General features: G+C 34.7%; 1 protein-coding gene across 2 annotated transcripts in view; it reads left to right on the top strand.

The window, feature by feature from the left end:
- The window catches only part of LOC149774336 (protein pigeon-like), a 198,703-nt gene that overhangs the window by 46,041 nt on the left and 129,011 nt on the right, over positions 1–23,651 (top strand). For both annotated transcript variants that reach the window (XM_089945450.1, XM_089945451.1), the window contains exons 8-11: positions 8,575–8,748; positions 17,684–17,733; positions 20,101–20,141; positions 21,524–21,702. In XM_089945450.1, the coding sequence (XP_089801576.1) occupies positions 8,575–8,748; positions 17,684–17,733; positions 20,101–20,141; positions 21,524–21,702 (444 nt within the window). The remainder of the gene's footprint in view (positions 1–8,574; positions 8,749–17,683; positions 17,734–20,100; positions 20,142–21,523; positions 21,703–23,651) is intronic.

Genomic DNA, 23,651 nt, shown 5'->3' on the forward strand with positions numbered 1-23,651 from the left:
TTCTGTTAGGTAAATTCTATAAGTCAAAGTTCTGTTAGGTAAATTCTGTTAGTCAAGGTCCTGTTGGGTAAATTCTGTGAGTCAAGGTTCTGTTAGGTAAATTCTTTGAGTCAATCATAGTCCTTTGCATGTAGTTTCATAAGCCTAGGAATTCTGATTATTTTGCTGTTAATCAATTAAATGTATTGGAAGAAAAGTTTTGGAAAAAATCATTCTGTAAAATTACATAATGCTGAGTTACCACCTGATTCTCCCTCTACATTTACGCTTTACAAACTAGAGAGTCTTTTAGTTAGATACTTCTATAAATTTATCGCTTTACCAAATAAAATGAATGTCCCTGAATACCCCTGGTGTGAGACAAATGCAATGTCCAGAATGTATCCTATAATTATTAAATCAAAATGCATGTTATAGTCAAATATGTAGTTTTCATTGATAAAGTAATACAGTTAAGTCTAATTCATTAGAACTCAGAACTTGCCTATTATATAAGCAATAATACAAAGATGAAATGGTTATTAATGTTTTGAAAATGGCCCCTAATATAACTCAGTAGTTATCTGCCAATCATTGAACTGGGGTTCCTTGTATAAACCCCGGATTCCCACCAATCTGTCTGGAAACTTATTGACAAGCTAAAGGACCAGTATGTTCAAATGGCAGATGACTTTGCCTAACTTTCAGAGAGCTCCTGACAGTGTGTCAAATAGGACTTATTTTACTGTGAATTAAACACTCTAATGATATATGACAATATAGAAATAAATATCACTAAAAGATGTACACAGGCAATACATATATGTGGCAAATCATATGGTTATAATATGTTAAAGTATGACTCTACTCAAAGCACTGTGAAGACAACCATATATGATAACATGACTCGGGTTATGGTGAAAAATAGTCCCTTGATAAAGAGGTAATTTCAGTCATAGCTTTTACAGTTTATTGGTTGTAATTACTTATGAATAATCTAAAATGATAATTTGATATGACTAAATGATGTACATCATCACATCATCAAAATATGTTTTATAGCTCCAGCACTTATCTAAATATGTCACATAGCTTGTCAAGATTCAAACTTTGGCAGTAATTTTGCACACACACCCCAAAGCAATATATCACTTTAGGTAGGCATATATATTAAATAACAAATAAGACAGTTGAGAGTAAATTTTATATTACAGCTCAGAAAGTTATTTATCATATTCATCATATTTTAGACTTTGGATAGTGATTTTGTCTGCAAGAAGTCCAAGCCCTACCAATCATTAGGCATATTTTACCTAATTTTCTTTAGCACAAACGTTTATAAGACAAAAGTTTCATTCATTCCACATGCACTCTGTGAGTACAACAAAATTAGCATTAGCATAAATGAAATATCTTGAATTCATGGGGTGTATCTTACAATGAATCATGTATAGGATATTTGTGTGTGCTTAATTTTATGGATTTGTCATTTAAAACATTAAAATTAAATATTGAGCCATGATGTACAAATCATTATGAAAGATTATACCAACACGTTCAATTCCAAGGATGTGCAAGCAGATTGGCTTAATCCTAGTGCATTAATTAAGTTGATTAATTTATTCATTGCTCACACTTAGCATAAATGCACAGAAATTAATGAAAATACCAGCATCCATATCATATCATTCATCCAAACATGAACGAGTTAAAAAAGCTAAATTCCATTGTTGTAATGTAGATGAATTTGGTCTTTTGTGTTATTAAAAGCCACTCTTAAAACGTCAAGCTCTCGACAGTTAGGGATTAGGTGCTAAAACAAAGCCAATGATAATAAACCATTTTCTTGAAGCAATATTTGCCATGTATAAACATTTCTGTTAAAATGTCACTCTCTCAGCTATCACAATGACAATTACTCAGTAGTTAAATGTTAAAGTGCAGAAAACTTGAGTAAAATTGCCTTCTGTGGAATGCTTGCCTGATCATAAGAAGTCCTCTAATATGAAGAAGCTCTTTCTTGGAGAAACTACAAATGATGCTGTTGAAACACTGTTGTGCAAATGGGTGAGTACAGCTCACATGGCAACCAACTAGGGCTAAAATTGTGAGATAATTGAAAACTATTATTCAATAACTATGTAACCAAAGGAGCACAAATATTAATTGCTGAGCTTGTTAGGAAGGTAAGTGAAATATGTCCACAGTATCTCATGACCAGTAGATTAAAATCAACAAATCTGGTACAGAAGACGTGACAAGCCTGTTGCATGATAATCAGACCTTGTCATCCAAAACTGGATCAGTAAAGTTTGTCTTGATGTTGTAGTTATAAATATGTGTAAAGTACTGTCATAGCATGTACTGAAGGAATTATTGCAAAATATGATGGAACTATTTTTGGTGCAGCTCTTCTTTATATTTTTTTTCTTCTAGAACTTCTTCCACATTTCTCAAATGTTTGCAATTTCATTGGATTGCATAAAGTTTAAATGAGTTTTCATAATTATAAATTGATAAAACATGTGACAGAACAGAGAGGTCAGTTTAAGACAGGAGATTTGCAAAATTTGGTCCGTTGTTGTGATTTCAAAGGGGGATGATTTTCATTGATATGATTTTTAGAATGCATATAGTAAAAAATTACAACTGTTGAACAAAGATTTTTTTATATATTAAAATATACACTTTATCTCATCACATAATTCCTTTTGTAATAACTTGTTGGTATACATACTCTCCTTATATGTACCTCATACATTTTTAGCAATTCTCTTGCAGGCTCATTGTCTGTATGATGTATTGTTTCTGGATCCGGGTTTTCTTTGTAGTCAGTCCTGAGCCTTTATGCTCTTCTAGGCACAGATGTTAACCTTGGGATTTCTCTAACCACTGACAGAATACCTTTTTTTCCCAATCATTATCTTGCATTTGTCACTTGCATATTCAATGCAACTGGCCCAAGAGAGAATTCTGTATCTGAAATATTAAATAGAATCTGTTGTCACTTAAGTGCTCACTTCAGCATAGTTTATACACAGCAATAGGTGACCCACTCACTACCATTCCTGCAAATATTCTGCATTAATATGCACGAGATGTATTAATACATCACTTGCCAGCCAATCAAAACAGTCCCAGCTGCAGCTGTTACGTGCAGCGTCTTTTGTTCAGCTGTTCTCGTTTGTAGCTGAGAGCGATAGCACGCATATTTCGGTCGAAAAAATGTGCATTACAAATTTTCTTTGTGCGTGCATCTTTTACTAACTTTCACAATACATACTTTTCTTAATGGATCTAAAATTCCCTGTTTATTATCATCTTTCTATTCTGGGAATTCATCAGGAGTTTAATTGCCATTCATTGGACCCTCTGGGAGTTTACTTTGTTTACAAACTGTGGCATCATGCTTTTCAAGGCAGACGTTAGTCTCATATGATTTGGACAGTCCTTTCAACTGGACTACTCTCCATTTAAAGTGGAAACTAGAATCTATAGGCATTAAAGTGTCTGCTGTTCTCCCGAAGCACGCCTTGAGACAGCTATACATGGATAATGCACCTTCCACGAGTTCATGGCCTGCTGATTGTTTACTGAGACAAGAATGGAACAGCCCAACTCAATTGCAACCCAGCATATGTCAGTGAGAGGAAGAAACAGCATCCCTCATTCCACATCAAACTCCACGTCAAAGTCGCCTTAGTGCGACCATTGCTCATGATAATGTGGCAGAGGGATTCAATGAAGGTGGCGCTCACCAGATAATATGTACTTTTGAGAGAGTGACATATGTAAGGTGAAGTAGTTCGCATTTAAAACATGCACAGTGGAGAGAATGTTGGCATATCTCTATGCTACATTAATGTAATGTGGATGATATTTCTTTTGGATATTGTACTTTTGGAAATTTTACATGATTTAAGTACACTGCTAACTAAAATGACTGCTCCCTTGTGTTTAAAAATCAATCTGAATTAGTCTAAAGTGCACTATACACAGCAGCTATTAAAATAGGGAAAATGAATTTTGCCAGACTAGACAATACCAGCTTCTGAAAGTGCAATGAATGAATTACCAAATATATAAAATGTAAAAAAAGTTATCGGTTCTTTTTTATACAATTGACCTCTGAAGTTCAGGAAGTGAAAATGACCAAGTAGAGCTAGCACTTTTTTGAAAGGTGCACATCTGAAGTAAGGCCAAGCTGTATACTCTATAACCCATAGTACACCCATCAATCATACACCAAAATAAAGGGAATTAAAGGTTCTTTGCATTATACCTAAGATATACAAGGTCTTTTTTAAATAGCCAGTATAACCAGTGAGGAGAGCCGGGGAAATTCTTTTTCTTTAAAATCCTAACCCTATGCAAAATGCGAAACTGTATAGCATCACCGAAGTGGTAAAGGCAGTACAATGTAGTATTCCGGAAGTAGGGACTACTTCCAACATGGCCACCATTGCTGAAAACGCATTGTCTCCAGCCAACATAATGACTTCAGTCCACTCCATTCAGTGTTCTATCGCTGAACTAAATAATTCCATTGCTAACATCATGGCATGACAACAGGCCTCTTCTCCAGGGTTATTCTTTGGTGGCTCAACACATCTCTCATCATTGCCTGTAGCCCAGCCTGCAACATTGCTCGATCAGATGATGCAGTCCCATGGAGTTTTGCTGGAAATACTACCAGCAATCGACATGGTATCCGAAAGCCAGTAGAAGCAGATACTCAAGGGTAAGCACATCAATCTTGCCACTCTTTTGCTACCACACTTTGAATCAGATCTATTAAATCACGATGACAAGGCTGGGAAGAATGATCCCTGATTACTTAAGCATCTCAGTCCAAGTGAATTCATAACGGCTTTCGGAAGATTTAAACGAATCATCTGTTCAGTTTATCCCAACAAACAGCATGAATTGGACATGTACGAGGCCGACATTATAAAAATTGCCAATGTCAATGGGGACATTTTCTATAACTACCATAATGTCTACTCCACTCAAGCTTCTCTTGCCCTGTGTGACTACAAACTCAAAGTAAACTGGGCTCTGAGGGATCAGGCAGCTCTTCAGCTATTGATTGGAGTCCAAAATAATAATGACATGCAACATCTGCAGTTCTGTTGCTCACCCAACTGACTTTTGCCAACAATAAATGTGCACTACCACGCCCATTGTGAACATAGCCAAACAGAAGAAAAAAAATGGATATTGACAAGTACAGCCGGCCTAGACAGATGATAGATGGAAAAGAACTCTGTAACAATTTTAAGTCCATACGCAGTTGCCACCGAACTATATTTGCCAGTTCTTACATACTTGCAATCACTGCAAGGCCAAAACGCAATGTTGCAGCCACCTGCCCAAACAATCCATTACAAAATTTTTCCAGCATTGGTAAACACAGTGTCAATACCCCTCCCAAATCAGTGCCAGATAAGATGCAACAAATCTGACCTACTTTCTCGCCACATGCTTCCACCCCCACTGACGTTAACAGATTGCAGCATGAACTCCTTAATCATCCAGATCAGAACTTTGTTCAATATTTGTCTTCCAGTCTGAAACGTGGTTTTGACACTATGGTGCAAAAAACTCACTTGCCTACAAAAGAGTGCAAAAACTTTCTGCTTCTAAACAACCATATATTGTGGATCAGTTATTAACAAAGGAATGTGCCAAAGGTTTCATGCTTTGCCCTTTCCCATCTCCACCATACAGTCAGTCCTATTGGCATCGCAGAAGGTAAATATTCAAAAAAGAAGAGACTTATCATTGACCTGTCCTCTCCGCATGGGGATCACGTGCATACAAGTATCAATGAACTTATTGACAAGGATAGATGCTCCCTATCCTGTGTCATGATTGATGATGCCATTCGAATTACTCAGAGTTATGGTAAGGGAGCTATTATGTGCAAAACTGACATTTCAGATGCTTTGAAACAGATTCCCATTGCACCTTCACAATGGCACTTGTTCTGCATAAAATGGAGAGGACATTACTATTACATTATTATGCTTGTGTTCGACTCCCTTTTGGGCCACGTTCAAGTCCAAAATTATTTGATACCTTATCTCAGGCGATTTGTTGGATAGTAAAACATAATTATGGTATTGACATCACCTTTCACCACCTTGACGACTTTCTTACAATAGAGCCTCCTTCTGCATGTGGTGAGAGAACATTGGCTTTGTTGACTTTAATTTTCAACAGATTGAAGATTCCTACAGCTCCAAACAAGACATCGGCCCATGTACAGTTATAGAATATTTGGGAATAATTCTGGACTTGAGCAAATGCAAACATGTTTACCACAGGATAAAGTGGAGTTTATTGTGAACTACATTTAACACTTTCTTAACAAATGAAGTGTCCGCAAGCGAAAACTGGTCCAGTTAATGGGCCACTTAAATTTTGCTACTCATGTTATCCTACCATGGCATGCATTCGTGTCATCTCGCATACGACTATCTACCAAAGTCAGGGAACTCGATTATTACATACACTTAGATGCAAATTGCAGGGAGCAACTATACATGTGGCACCAATTTTTGCTTCATGGAATGAGTTTCTATGTTTCTTGACAATCAGTCAACTACATTGGAAGATCTTGAATTATGCACAGATGCTTCATCCAAAGTAGGGTGTGTGGGTTATTTCAAAACTCGCTGGTTTGCAGCTGCTTGGTCTGATGATCTTCAAATGCTTTTTTCTGTGGAGGATGATTTCTCTATGGCATTCAGGGAGTTGTATCCATTTGTTGTGGCTCCCATTATTTGGGGTGCAGAATGGGCAGGCAGATGAATAATATTTATATGTGATAATATGGCCACAATGAATATACTTCAAAAGGGGAGATCTAAATATATGCATATAATGAAATTAATGCATAAACTTACATGGTGTGCAGCTTCTTGTAACTTATTTTTCTGCCAAACACATTCCAGGATTTATAAATAATGCAGCTGATGCCTTGTCCCGCCTTCAATTTCAGAAGTTTCATGCACTGGCACTCACATATACACTGTTTTTCCATCCTGGATGTGTGTTTCTGGATCCAGTTCATCGCTACTGTACCATGTGATGTAATTGCTGTGGTTCCAGTCTCCTTAGTTGTTCATTGTGTTTCTATATTCATTATGTGTGGAGTTCTGTATGTGTGTGATACTAGTGTTCTTTGTGCGACACTAGTGCATGTCCATATTTTCACAGCCATACATGCATTCAATTTCTTTATTCCTGGAGGTGTTATTGCATTCTCATGGAATTCATCTACCCATTTCATCGATTCTTATCTGAGTTGGATGTGATAATTTATTTATTTCCATTCTCAAATTCCCATAGTTCATCTTTGCCATTTTCCAAGACACTCATGGAACCACTCCGAGACATTCTCACAAGACTTGATATTTTCATAAATCATAGACTTATTGCAGCTCATGTGGCTTTGTCTTGATAAGTCAGAGGCTGCTGTTACAGTAGTAATACCAGTCTTAGTGTTACAGTAGTAATACCAGTCTTCTTAGTGTTACAGTAGTAATACCAGTCTTCTTAGTGTTACAATAGTAATACCAGTCTTCTTAGTGTTACAGTAGTAATACCAGTCTTCTTAGTGTTACAATAGTAATACCAGTCTTCATAGTGTTACAGTAGTAATACCAGTCTTCTTAGTGTTACAGTAGTAATACCAGTCTTCTTAGTGTTACAGTAGTAATACCAGTCTTCTTAGTATTACAGTAGTAATACCAGTCTTCTTATAGTAATTACATGCTGTTTCTTGCCATTGTCGATTTATTCCTACATGCATGTATACCTTTCTTTTACATTATTATTGCTATGCTGCTGTTGTATCAACCGATTTTTTCCCCTTCTTTTTCTTCATTGATCACTGAAGGCTTCTCCACTATTACATTCTGGGGGGACAACATCTGTTGCACATATGTTTTCTTTGGGCATTCACTTCATTCCTTTATGTTTATTCACCCAAGAATCTAATGACAGCACTATATGGTGTATTCAAACTAAACCATTGACTGAAGTACACACAGTTGCTGCTGTCATCCCAACCTTCGTTGAACAGCCCAGTCTTCGCTATGCTCCTTCAGTTTCCACTGAAGAAACTTTACTCACTGGTTATCCATAATATTCTGTCAGGGAGTTTCACAGACCAGCTGTGACCTCTGTACAACCACGTTGTGCCATTCAGTAGCTGCTGAATCACTCACTGACAGAATGAACCAAACAGTTTCATAAGTAGCAGCAGACAGTCCCCCTAGGCAAACAGTATATAAATTATAAATAAAAACTTAACTGGATCTGTGTTTTGTTCTGTATAAATTGCAAATATCATGTTTCATTGCTCACCAATCAATAGTCAGTAATTATCAGTATTGTTGATAGGAGATATGGCAACCTATCTCACCAGATTAGAGAGCATTTATTGGATTCCCAAACATTTTGTTTTAATTTCTGTTAGATTCTTCACATGAAGATAAATATGTTATATCATAACATCCTTTCTGACTTAAAAGACACCTTACTGCAGTTGAATTGAGCTGTTGATATTTATGTCTGTGAATTTAGGTGATGACGGGACAGCCAAAAACGGAGCAGATTGTGAAGAAGTTTGTGTGGTGTCAGTGGGATGCTGTGAACCAGAGACTGTTCTACATTTATTTCCGGAGTCATGGGGATGAGAACAAAGAGCCCATTCTAGCCAGCCTGCAATTCTACTCTAATGCCAGGCATGCCAACATGGTAAGACATGGCTGTAAATTAGAGAGAAAGTTATAAACAAAGGAAATCTTTGAAGTTCATATGGATTTATTTTTCAAATACATTACCTGATCAGAATACATTAACAATAATTTTGGAGTCCTTACACAGCCAAAACAAAAGCAGATATTGACAATGTCCTTCATCATCTACAGCATGGCAAATGTGATGATCGATTAGAAACTTTTATTTGTAGGATCGACTTGACAGTAAGTGAGCATATATGGTACTGACATTTCATTTTGGTACTTGATCTTTCTAAACTTACTGTGTTAAAAGGATCATTCATTCTCAGAATTTAGATTGTTTCTGTAGATGTCTTGCAATTATTTATTTTCTTGGTGTGCACTACACTGTAAACTTAGGATGACACTTGACTGATGTGCCATTAATTTTGTTGTGTCTTATTATAGATAGAGTACATGTAGGACTTGCAAGAACTATATGCTTTCAGAGGATAATAAGCTCACCTGTATTGGGTGTCATGAACCACACTCGTGAAATCTGTAAACTTTGGTCAGAGGACAAATGGGCAATGATCTCAGTGAAACAGTCCAGTGAGATAGCTTGGATGTGATCAGTATTTCTGATGAAACTGCCTTGGTAGTGAATTTCTTGTTGCAGTCACTTCTGGCCAAACAATCACTAATAAGGCTTAGCAATCTTTGGCTTCTTGAGCTTTTCGTACAGTTTCTACTCCATATACTTTGGTGAAAACTTAACTGTGTAGCATTATTATTTAAATTTGACAATGTTTTAACTGTTCAGTCACATACACAAACAGTATAAAGAAAGCTAACCTGAAGCTTTTGTTCTCACATAAGGACTTCATCAGTCAGTTGATTTAATCTCTACTGACTGTTAACATCACTCTATGGGATGGTTTGGTGAGCAATGTTAACAGATTGTCCCACATATGCAGCAGGTTGTAATGGCCCCCATCCTTGCTCAAACCAGGCTTGTTCTTGAACTGAGATTTTTACTGAGATACCTCAGATGAGCTTGAACTTGGTCTTCTATGTTCACTGAATCTCGCTTTCAGTGTCCTTTCCATTTTCCCAATAAAGTGATGATGTTACTGACTTTCACCCTTAATGTGATAGAATAGTCCACAAATATCTTTCTTATCAGACTTATCCTTAGGGTGAACTAACATTTGTCTTAGGGTCTGGTACGGTTTAAAATACACATTAATTTTGTGTTGTTGAAAAATGCGCTTCAGGCATTCAGAAGTCCCTGTTACATGTAGTAGGATGATGTTACCTTTCAAATCTATTCTTCCAGTTGGTCTGCTTATCCTGGTATGGTCATTAGGACTAGCCTTTTAGCCTGTCGGAAACCTTCTCAATCACCCACTCTGGTACCAGCAGCCTTCCACTGATACTGAGTTTCTGGACCAAAGTGGTCAATGTTTAATGGCACCAGACCATTCTATCACCAGTGCCAGCTTCTTCACAGCTCACAAACATAACTGTTTATGGCATCTTTTCTTTTCCTGGTACAAATTATTAATTCATTATTATTCATGGAGTACCAGTTTTTGTGGTTTTAGTTTAAGCTTGACCACAAATTTAAAGTTATTTAAAGTTGCAATTAAATATTAATTAAGGTAGCATTAAAATTGTTCCTATTAGAGTGTGCAGGTAAAGCATTACTAATGTATGTTGTTTGAATAACAATGGTATTTTTTTGATGCAGAGAAAGATATATATCATGATGCATTGAAGAACAATATTAGTTGATTCATTATGATTTATTTCACATGGAAAATTGAATGTAATTTAAAGCTCTGTAAAACGCTCCCTTGATAACTCGTGTCCAGATGACTCGTGAAGCCTGTTATAATGCAGTGTCTTGCATGGACACATTTTTTGTTTCAAAAGAGATATAAAAAATTGGCCACAGTGTGTTGAATGTAAACAAAATTGCAATCAGAATTGGTAAATGAAACCTTGATATATTGCTCGTTTTAAAATAAAAAATGTCAGTTAGTGCCTGAAAAGTTTGAATCAGCATTATGAAATTTCCAAGTTTTAATAAGATATGACATATTTTGTTACATTTTATTGGAAAAATGTTTCAGGTAAATAAATAATATATAGTGAAATAGTGATCAATGAAAACCTTGGTAAATGCTAACAGATGGCAACAATGAAGAAAATAAAAACCAATTAAATATGTCTTACCAGGTGAAATTCATATTTTAATAAATTCTGTTCTGTGTAGGCAGTATAATCATGCCATGTTTTTTCTATTAAAACATAAAAAGAGTCAGTTCACCACCACATCATTACCCACAAGCACTTATGTAAATAAAAACTAATTATAGCTCTATTTTGATCTACAACTTGGAAGCGTTTGTTGAATTTAAGTGTATATATATATATATATATATATATATATATATATATATATATATATATATATATATATATATATATTCATATATATAGTATGTGTGTGTGTTCTTTTATCACATTAAATATGCCTTTTTTATCAAATCAGGTAAGGGAAGTACAGTAAAATTGTTCAAAGGCATACAAATCCTGCCTGCATAAGGCCTTGTGATCATTATTGTGTCTCAAAATAAATCCATTTTATTTGACCAGTCAAACATGGTTTCAAATTGTATGTATTTTAAATAATTAAAGAATTATATATTAGTAATATATCCAAATCATTTGTAAATGTGATCATGGAGAGTAAAGGAATCAAGCGAAAGGCATACTTGGTGAATCAGTGAAGGAAAAGCTTTGTGTCATAAATAGGGTTCATAATGGTGAAGCAAGGTTGAAAGTTTGTAGTGAACTCAAAATTGCCAAGTCAGCACTCAAAGGTTGGCTGAAGGATGAGTAGAAATTTTGGGATTATTTGCATGATGTTGATTCTGATGATGGTTTCCAATGAAAATTGGGCATGGACTACAACTGATACAGAATTAGATGATACTGTGTACACCTCGTTCACACAGCAATATGAACAATCGATGTCTGGAACAATTATCAAAGCCCAGACAGAGAAAATGGCAAAAAAGTATGGATCGTAGCAAGTCACAGATGGCATTAGAAGTTAAAGTGCCAACATGGAATAAAACAAATTTATTTTTGGGAGAGATATGCTTAAAAAATGGGGCATGAAATGTGATGTTTTATATGTCAAGTGTCACAAACTGCAAATAGTATTGTGTTTTCGTATGCATTTCTTTTTATAATTTTTTTCGACCCATTGAATTCTTTTTTGGTAATAATTAGCCTTTGTGAATTTTTTTTTGTTGCATTCTACTGTAACTAAATCTATCTTTCAATCTGTGTTGTGACAGAAGAATAAAACAAATGAAAGCAACACAAGTTTTGATGTTATTGTTTCTCGAAATGAGTGTTAGTCTTTTTTGAAAAATAAATCTTTGTAAATTCTGAATGCCTGAGAAATAAAACTTGAATGTATCCAATTCATCACAAAAAGCAGTGACATAATATACAATGTACCCATTAAGTGTATGGAAACCATGTGGAATAATATATACTTCTATATAGTTTTTTTTCTGAACTTAGAGGTAATTTATGAGGAAAATCAAACCACTATTATCAAGAGATATTTTTTCACAGTTAATTTCAACACAAATATAAAATGAGTATTGAACAATGTAACATGACACACATACCTGCTCTACTTTTGCCTCCCTCCATTGATTTCCATATTTTTATTAGTTTGTATAGGTTCCTTGGTAACTCATGCCTTTACTTATAGGATGGTTGATGTTTTTGGACCCCATTGTGTGCTGCGAGTTATCAAGGGTGTGTGTTACTGATGTAATTACTGTCTGATGCTATTAGTAATAAATGCAACATTTCAACATGGAGTGGAAAAGCCTCTGACCTGATGACTCACAGGTATTACAGGTTGCTTTGGAGGGTCTACAAACCTCATATCTTAACAGTTTTCAGTTATTAGAGGTTCCATTTGCAGAGGACATTTCAAATGACCAATACCAGTCACATGTCCTGCAGTCGGAAACAGACTCCATTCAACAAATGGGTGAGAGAGTGTGTTTGCAATTTAGACTGACCAGGATTTACTCCAGACTTTTATTAACTGCAAGGTTGACAGGCAAACTCAGACCCAGCATCAACTTCTGCTCCCTAAATCAACACATATGGGCACCTAAGTCTGGATGACTTTCTTTAAAAACACAGTTTGTGCAACTCTTTATTCAAAGATATTTAGTCCTTTGCTTGACCTTGTGTTTCCTGCTGACATGGACAAATCCAATATTTTCCTATGCCAGCATTTCAGCCATCTAGGCATGGAGTTTACCTCCCTCAAGAACATGCCTTAAAATTGTCTCATTGGTATCTTCCAGAACCCAAACCTGGGAATTTCACCTTCAAATATGTTAAACAATTACATTAACATTATGGATATAAGCCTGCTACCTCATGAATTTAGCCCTGCTAAAAGACGAAAATCATCTTTTCCTATCTCATATATACAAAGGACATAACTCTTCCCCATTACCTCCCCTTGCCATCGCCAAGTGTCTCTAGTTTTTAAGTTTCATACTGATAACATGTACATTATACATTAAGCAATACAAGCCATCTTAGTGACACTATTGGGCCATCCAGCTTTAAATTTGGATTTATTGTGTTGGACAATCACTCTTTTACAGGTTGTATACATTATTCTTAATTTTTTTTTTCTCCAAATTTGAGTGACCTTGTTACCTTTATGGACTTCATCTACTTAAGACCACATTACAACATGTTATCATTGAACTCGTGTTGTCATTTATGAATTAGCATGATGCTGACTTTTTTCGCTTAGGCTGCCTAGTAGGCATAGGTTTCCACGCATGTCCGAGTATGTCCTTTGGGCCTGTAAGTCTGGATGCATTTGGTTTGTACCAGATCCATTATATCCATTTCATTATACATCCTCACTATTGCTTATCATCCAGTTGTCAACAGCTGTCCAGCCAGCTAGGATTTACAGGGATCTTAGTGACAAATGCATCAATTTAGCCATACCATCAGTGACATACCCTTACTATCATAGAGATTTTAGTGAGAAATATGTCCATCCACACTTGGAATACCCAGAGATTCTACCTACTTGCACATTTATAAAAATAAACTCTGTCATCATTGCATTTGTTACATTATTGTTTTCAGTGGAATGACAGTTGTAACAACCAAAAATAATAAAAAGTGACAAGAAAATTATAATTATTACCTTCCTCACTCTATAGCCAACTCTTTAGATACTCATTGTGTCTTTCTCTCTGTGTTTTGCTAAAGGACTGGTCCAGGAGTTCATGTGAAGTATGTTGATGTAGTAGCCATTGGTTCAGCATGTTTATGTACATCTATTGATAACATTCTTTGTAGCTGAAAAAAATATAAATAAAGTTTCATTTGCTTATAATTTATAATTTAAATCTATTTCTCTGTTCTGTATTTGTCAAGTCAACACTTAAAACTGATTCACTTAATTTTGGCAAGAGTACATTATGGTAACAAATCTGAATTTTTTTCACATAAATAAAACTACCTTGATTTCAGCTGAAAATAATAACTAGTAATATGACAACAGCAACCTGCCAGCCTCTAAACTCTGATAACACTGTAACATCCATTCCTATCATTCCTAGAGATCCTTTCATCATTGTAGTCATTTCAGTGCTTTATAATGAATTTACTAGTAGTTGAAAGATGTACAGTAAATCTTAACATCCAGCCTATCATAAACATGGGAGATGAAACATTTATAAACCAGTTTTACAATCAGATCTAGAAAACCCTATGAACAGTTGAACATCAGAAATGTATTATTTGTTATACACATTTACATGCACAGGTTATGAACCTTTTGCGCAAGCAATGTGCTTGTCCTATTACTCCAGGGTGTGTTTGTATGTGTATGTGTGTGAGAGAGAACTGCTGTACATGTATAAAAGTTTTCTTACATAATTTAAAGAACTGGTCTCACGAAGTTAAAGTACATGTATACAAAAGATACAAATGAACTTGACATGCTGTTAGATACCCCTCTCCTCTCACAACGCAATCACAGAGTGAAATATCAGTCAGCTGATTATACAAAGTTCTAGAACCTTACAAAACAAAGCAAGTCATTTTTCCAATGATAACAGTAATAAAACTGTGCTTTCAAACATGGCAACTAGACATATGACAAGTGGAGAACACACTATTAAAGTAGACACTGGCCTACCTGTCCAACAGCAGCTTCAGCATTCTAGTGTCATATGACAGTTATAACTTTGCCATCAGTGCTCTTCATTGAATAAACTGGCCCCCCAGATGATAAGCTCTATTTGGTTTCTCTGACAGCTCTTTGAAGTTTCTCTTCAGAACGCGACCAATGGAGGCAACCTTTACATCTTTACTCCCATGTGCATATGTCATTTTTATTTATTATGGATATTTAAATTACAACCATGTGACTCATAACCCTCCCTCTAGGCAAAGATGACGTAGCCTTTTATGTTGTCTCATGAGATTTCAGTAGCAGTTCATGACCTATAAGTTTCAATTGCCTTACATCAAATGGCCCAGTAATAGGCATGCATTGATATTTACATTTGCCTTAAGTCAAGTTCCCCAATACTTGGCTCACATTGATATTTACATTTGCCTTGAGTCAACTGCCTCAGTAACAGGCATGTATTGATATTTACATCTGCCTTATGTCAAGTGCCCCAGTAACAAACATGCATTGATATTTACATTTGCCATTAAGTCATGTGTCCCAGTAATAGGCATGCAATGATATTTACATTTGCCTTAAATGCCCCAGTACTTGACTCACATTGATATTTACATTTGCCTTAAGTCAAGTGTCCCAGTAATAGGCATGCATTGATATTTACATTTGCCATTAAATCAAGTACCCCAGTAATAGGCATGCATTGATATTTACATTTGCCTTAAGTCAAATGCCCCAGAAATTGGGACACATTGATATTTACATTTGCCTTAGGTCAGGTTCTCTAGTAATAGACATGCATTGATATTTACATTTGCCTTAAATTGGGTGTCCCAGTAATTGGCACACATTGAAATTTACATTTACCTTAAGTCAAGTGCTCCAGTAATAGGCACACATTGATATTTCTATTTGCCTTTATTCAAGTGCCACAGTATTAGGCATGTATTGATATTTACACTTGCCTTAAATCTGGTGTCCCAGAAATTGGCTAACATTGATATTGACATTTGCCTTAAGTGCCCCAGTAATAGGCATCCATTGATATTTATATTTGCCTTAAGTCAAGTGCACCAGTAATTGCCACACATTGATATTTATTTTTGCCTTAGGTCAAGTGTCCCATTAATTGGCACACATTGATAATTCTGTTTGCCTTAAGTTGAGTGCCCCAGTAATAGGCACACATTGATATTTACATTTGCCTTAAGTTTAGTGTCCCAGTAATAGATGTACATTGACTTTTACATTTACCTTTAGTCATGTGCCCCAGTACTAGGCATGCATTGATAGGTACATTTGCCTCAAGTCAGATGCCTCAGTAATAGGCATGCAATGGCATTTACATTTGCCTTAAGTCAGTGCCCCAGTAAGTGGCACACATTGATATTTACATTTGCCTTGAGTTGCGTGGCCCAGTAATAGGTACACATTGATATTTACATTTCCCATAAGTCAAGTGCCCCAGTAATAAACATGCAATGATATTTACATTTGCCTTAAGTCAGATCCTCAGTAATAGGCCTGCAATGGCATTTATATTTGCCTTAAGTCAAGTGGCCCAGTAATAGGCATGCATTGATGTTTACATTTGCCTTAAGTCAAGTGCCCAAGTAATTGGTGCACATTGATATTTACATTTGCCTTGAGTCAAGTGCCCCAGTAATAGTCACACATTGATATTTACATTTGCCTTATGTCAAGTGCCCCAGTAATAAACATGCATTGATATTTACATTTGCCTCAAGTCAGATGCCTCAGTAATAGGTCTGCAATGGCATTTACATTTGCCTTAAGTCAAGTGGCCCAGTAATAGGCACACATTGATGTTTACATTTGCCTTAAGTCAAGTGCCCCAGTAATTGGTGCACATTGATATTTACATTTGCCTTCAGTCAAGTGTCCCATTAATAGGCACACATTGATATTTACATTTGCCTTAAGTCAAGTGACCCAGTAATAGGCATGCATTGATATTTACATTTGCCTTATGTCAAGTACCTCAGTAATAGGCTGCATTGATATTTACATTTGCCATAAATCAAGAGAATTGTCACTTAGTTGTTCAATGTGAACAAATTAAATTTTCTCATCTTCTTAGCACCAGGTCTTGTGATATTTATTTAATGAGCCAAAATTCTTATCTGCATCATACATATTTAAAGCTAACATGTCTTTATCAAACTTATTGTGTCAACTTCTTAAAAATATGTAAACCGTTCCTTTGATAATCAAGTAATTGTAATTTACATGCTTTCCACTGTATATTCAAAGACCATTATATGTTTTTATACAGGTTTTATTTTGTTTTGTTACCAGTTTATTATACTTAATAATATAAAACTAGTCTTAAGCTCATTTCACTTGCTTTCAAGATAGAATATGATAAAATTATGTTATATAGTTTTTCTTTCTTTGAATATCTAGAGAGTAAAAATATTATACTTGTACATTAAATGCAAACAAAAAACATTTTTAAAGTTACTTCCAAAATGTTCTGTCAAAATATTTTATAAATGCAACATTTTTATTCATTATTTTTAAATAAATTTCCTGACATGCAGTAAGACAAGTTTAGAATTTTGCACGAAATGAAAGTTTACATTCAAATAATGTCTGTTTATTGCAGCTAAGCTCAGAACATGACAGACAAAATAATCAATATATATATTTTCTATTATTCTGAAAATAGCTTGAAGTTCCACTGAATTTTCCATTCCCAGGCAGTAAATATTTCAACAGGTAAGCAGGCATTTTCCCATAGAAAGATTATGAAGTGTTGATAATACCCTAAGGGACCGCTCCGGTGGCCTAGTGGTTAGAGCATCTGCCTTGGATGCGGGAGGTCTGGGCTTGATCCTTGGCCGATTTATACCAAAGACTTATAAAAATTGGTACTAACAGCTACCTCATTTTGCACTCAACATTAAGAGGTTAGTTTTAGAACTGGTCAGCCTGGTGTCAGGATAATGTCACTGGGTGGGATATCATACTACATGTCCGTGGTATGATTCCCCAGTGCTGGACATCACTATAAACTGCCACACTGCAGACATCATAGCAACATAAGCTATGTTAAAAATCCAAATCACACCCACATACATACCCTAAGGGAACTTTAGGCTCTGCGCATCAGTTTATTTAGCCCCCTAGTAATGACTCCCATGTCCCTTTATTATTAGATTTTTCTTGCTTCATCCAGTTTTGTTTGCATGTAATAGTTGCCATGTTTAAAGCCAAGGCAACTTGTTCTTTAGTAGTTCAGAGAAAATATAAAGATTCCTTCTTGTGCTTCTTTCATTTCAAAGTTTCTTGCATTTTTTTATCAGTCAAAGTCTGTCAGGTCAGGTCCTGGTATGATACTGTACTGAGTCAGTAGAAAAGCAGCTGGTCATTGTGATGTAACTATTGCCCATTGTGACAGGAAATGTGTTGTAACTATTGCCCATTGTGACAGGAAATGTGATGTAACTATTGCCCATTGTGACAGGAAATGTGATGTAACTATTGCCCATTGTGACAGGAAATGTGATGTAACTATTGCCCATTGTGACAGGAAATGTGATGTAACTATTGCCCATTGTGACAGGAAATGTGATGTAACTATTGCCCATTGTGACAGGAAATAAGCTTCTCATTCAAAACTGGAAAACTAGGAATCCTGAAATGGCTCTTGCCTAACATTTGCTACCAAAATTTAATTTAGTTCCCGTTTATCAGAAATTTTATATAAAAACATTCAAAGAATGCCTAACATATTGTTTTACTCAATTATAAAATGTACTGGAAAATGTGTCATTGTCAGTTCCAGATTTTCAATTGATTCATTGTTTGTAGTACTAGTTTTACTTTCAAACTATTTCTTTATAAAGCTAAATGTTTTCTTTAACATATATATATATCTATATATATATATATATATATATATATATATATATATATATATATATATATATATATATATATATATAATACAGTACACTATCCACTTAGTCACCGCAGCTTCTCCATTGGTGGAAAAAAAAACTGTTCACATGCTGTTTCATAGAGCAAATCTATTCGTCCAAAACTTCTGCAACGTGATTCACTGGAACTACTCTATTTTTGTATAAAAGTTTTATAATTTAAAAGTTTCTGTTTGTTAATTGCATTGTCTGAGTTTGATAAAGATGCACATTTTGTAACTCCCCCTCCCCATTGTCATAGCAAGACATTATGCAGATGCTGCTAATTTCATTATCACATTAATTTCTTTCGAGAAGTTCATACTTGATTTCATTGATGTATTGGATGAAGGGAGGGAAACCTTTTAGACAGTTTCACTTGGATGGTATCACTTGATGATAAATGTGGGAGATTCTCTGTAAAAAAAAGGTTATTAGCATGTTCACTATATTCAGTCATATCAAGGAATTGGTTTGCATGTTCTGTGACTGGTTTAATCATTTTGTCTCTAGCATCGGCCTGTCAGTCAAATTCTCAGTTGCATAATACTCATCACAAATAAATGTTTTAATTAACAACCAGGAACTGTATATGAAATTTGTGCTGAAAATTATATACCATGCCTTGTTGAAATGACCTTCATCTTTAAGTGTGCCATAGGTACAGAAATGAAGTTTATAGTGAACCTTGGTGCATGAACTTGGAGTATTGCCGTGATCAGTGATTGTGAATATTTAATTACTATGCTGATAAAGTTGTCTTCCATTTAAAAAAAAACACTACTTGTCAGTTTATTAGACAACAAATTACTTTTGTATCCTGGCAACGTGTATTATGTTTTGACCATATTTGTCCATCTTTTTATCATTAACTTTTCATATTCTGGTCAAAAGGTCAAATGTCAAGGCTACTGTTACTGAGAGAAGAAAATGCTTTTTGAATAAAAATGTCAGTTATCAAATTTTGTAGTTAGCATGCACACATTGGGTAAAGAATGAATATTAATTTGGGGTCAATATTTTAATGGTCAAGGTCACTTTGAGAAGATAAATGGTGTTTACATAATATGTTAACTTTACTGGGCTAGTGTATAATGTGCCTTTCAGAATAAAAGTTTGTTTTGCTAGTTTTGCAGAAACCTTCCTGTTTGTCTTTACTTTTCAGAGTTGCATATGACAATGTCTCATTTCACCCTGGTATACCAGGTATGTACCAAACTATGCAGTACTTATCACTTATATTACCACATTTAAAATTCAGCTGCACACTGAAGGCAGTTTGTTTTGCAAGTCAAGTGTACGCATTATAAAAGGATAGCCTTTGTGAACTGTTTAAACCTGATTTGACAGTTTGACAGTTTATATCAGGTACAAAACATATGTATGTTTCTCATTGCACTGGTTTTATTATTAGGGTCGGCAGGTCATTCTTTTTTAATGTTTTATTATATTTAATCATTAACATTATATATATATATATATATATATATATATATATATATATATATATATATATATAATTTTTGTGATTTTATTTAATTTTATTATACTTTTTCACCATGACAAAAAAAGTACTAGGTTGGCAGTTATAAACAGGGATGGTTTTCAGACTGGCCACACATATTTTTTGTTTGCCTTATAAGACCAATAACTTGACAAGTACATTTTATATCATGAATGACTTTTAATTATACTGACAATCTTTACAGATTCAGACATTTATATTTTACATATGTTCAGGATTTTAGAAATTGTTTTCTCATGAAGAATGTTAGAAATTAACAAACCATGACATGATCTTATTGTGAGTAAAATTAATTCTTATTTACATCAAATAAGTCCTGAAAGATATCACTAAATATAATGATTATTATGTCAATGCTAAAAGAAGTAACTGTTAACAATTTTAAAACTCTTGTGTTTGTAAAAAAAAACATTAGAAATTTTGTAGGCTTTTAAAATTCTTATTGCTCTTGGTATGGTGCAGGTGAATGTTGACATCGGCAAGCAAATAGCCTGACATAGATTAGCCATCAAGCAAATAGCCCGACATAGATTAGCCATCAAGCAAATAGCCTGACATAGATTAGCCATCAAGCAAATAGCCTGACATAGATTAGCCATCAAGCATATAGCCCGACATAGATTAGCCATCAAGCAAAATAACCCGACAGAGATTAGCCATCAAGCAAGCCCGATATAGATTAGCCATCAAGCAAATAGCCCGACATAGATTAGCCATCAAGCAAATATCCCGACAGATTAGCCATAAAGAAAGACTAAATCTGATGATACCTGTAAAATAACTTTACAGCTCTGACTTTGCATATAAAAATTTGCTTAAAACAGGCGGTGATTTTATTTGATGTATATCAATATGTTCTTCAAAAGTCTATGCTATGCAAATACATTAAATACATATTTAAAATCTCTTGCACCAAATATGAAACTATTTGGTGTTAAAGTAGAGTACCCAAACTTTCTTCTGGCTGTTCACAACCTAGTGATATTAATTCTGTAATTGTTGAGAGTGTACAGTTGAACAAAACAAAAGTTGTAATTGACGTTTGTAAATTTGCCAATTACAGACAAGTCAGTGCGTTTGTGTGTCCTGACACAACCCAATGGAACATTCTGTGTTTGTTACCAGCAGCAGCATCCAAGTTCAGCCACTGAACACCGCTCAAAGTCCTCTCCCCGACCTCCATCTTCTCCACTCCTGAGAACCTCCCCATACCAGCAGCATATCTCACCCTTCCAGAAACAGGTACAACTTCTGCTTACATTAGGATCAGCTACATCTTGTCGTTTTATGCAATTTTTATCTCTTTCAAATCTCATCTTGAGAACAAATGCATAAAACAAGGATGCCAATTATTGAACTCCAAACCAGCAATCCCAACAATTCTGATTTTGATAGAACCATTCTGATTTTTAACCTCAGATTATGTCATCAAGGTCATTTCTGTTAGATTCCAATTTTCCAGTAAAAAAGTAAGGCCTAATATATTCTCAAACCCAAACTAGTGTCCAGCATTCAGATATTGAGATAAAGAAAATTGTAGATTTTTTAAAAAATCTCCCCATGGTTACACACTTTTGATATAAGGATTTACCAATGAATAAATTGGGGTGAATACCTTTTCTTTACATTTTTTTAATCCAGTGTAAAATACAAAACTCCAGTGTTGCAAATTGCAACTTAAACAATGGTATATTTACACTGAAAAAAATTACTAGTAATAACTCAAAACTGGTATTTCTTTTACTCAAAATAAGTAAAAAGTTAGTAAACAAAACCCTGATCAAATGGATGAGTAATTTCAAGTAATGTTAAGTAATTCTTTTGCCAAATTTAAGTAATTATTTTGCACAGTAAAATGTTATTTCTTAGTAATTATTTTATTCAGTAAAATGTTATTTTATAGTAAATTATTTTACTCACAGTAAAATGTTATTTCTTAGTAACTATTTTACTCAGTGAAATATTACTTAGTAATTATTTTAATCAGTTAAATATTACTTAGTTATTATTTTAATCAGTAAAATATTACTTTGTATTTAATTTAATCAGTGAAATATTACTTAGTAATTATTTTACTCAGTGGAATATTACTTAGTAATAAATATACCAAACAAAATATTTTATTAATTTTGATATGTAATTTTTAAGTAAACACAGTAATAAGTAATTATGAATAAGTAAAGGCAATCAAATGTAAGTAACTTTAAGTAAACAAAGCAAATTGGTGAAGTTTTTAGTAATGCATTCAATTTTCATCTTGCAATAGTCATGCTACATTATTCAGACTGAAATCGTACGCTCATTGTGCAAGCCTGCAAGAACCATGTAGAAACTTATCATGCATGGTAGTATTTGGTACCTTGTGGCAAGCTTGCACAAACAGCATAAAAGAATTACAGCAAGCTTACAGAAAATTGCAGCAAGCTAGTGCAATTCAAAATAGTGTAATGTACAAGCTTATGCAAGCCTAAATTATATAATGAACAAACTTTCACAGCCATAATCAAGTAGAAAACAAGCTTGTGCAAGCTATCAAATTCTGTACTAGCTTATGCAAGGTTCATTGCTGTAAAAATATTGCATGCAAAAATGACATTGATGACCATTCAAGAATACTCTTCATAATGGTAAAATTGTTGCAGTTAAATTAGAAAAGAGGTTATGTATAAAATAAGTCTTAAATAAATTGAGCAAAATCAGACTATTTCTGAAGTAGATTTATTTTTTAAAAAATACACATATTTAGAAACAGCTTTCTTTCAAGTAAAAGGTTTTTAAAACTCAGATATTCATTTACCAGACACTGTAAAACAATTTGGACCATTATGGGTGTATTCATGTTTTGCAGTTCAAACTATGAATGATAGCTGATAAAATATTTTCATGGAATGCAAAATTCTGTTGTGCAGATTGCAAATGCTGTATCAGATTTGATTAAATTACCAGTTCTTGTTGATCATACAGTGTGACCCCACTATAACATGGTAGTTGGGAGCCATAGAACCCAACCGTGTTATAGACCAAACCGTGTTATAAGCAACCAAGTCAGTGAGCTGAAAAAGGGATGCATGTACCACAAAAATAAATTGCGGGGTGGGGTGGGGTGGGGTGGGGTGGGGTGGGGTGGGGTGGGGTGGGGGGTAGGTAATAAATGCGGGCAGTAAATTTACGTGCTTCATTGGCACAGTTAC

This window comes from Sinohyriopsis cumingii, unplaced genomic scaffold, assembly GCF_028554795.1.
Source record: "Sinohyriopsis cumingii isolate HCF-2022 unplaced genomic scaffold, ASM2855479v2 utg000349l, whole genome shotgun sequence".
Classification (NCBI taxonomy): Eukaryota; Metazoa; Mollusca; class Bivalvia; order Unionida; family Unionidae; genus Sinohyriopsis; species Sinohyriopsis cumingii.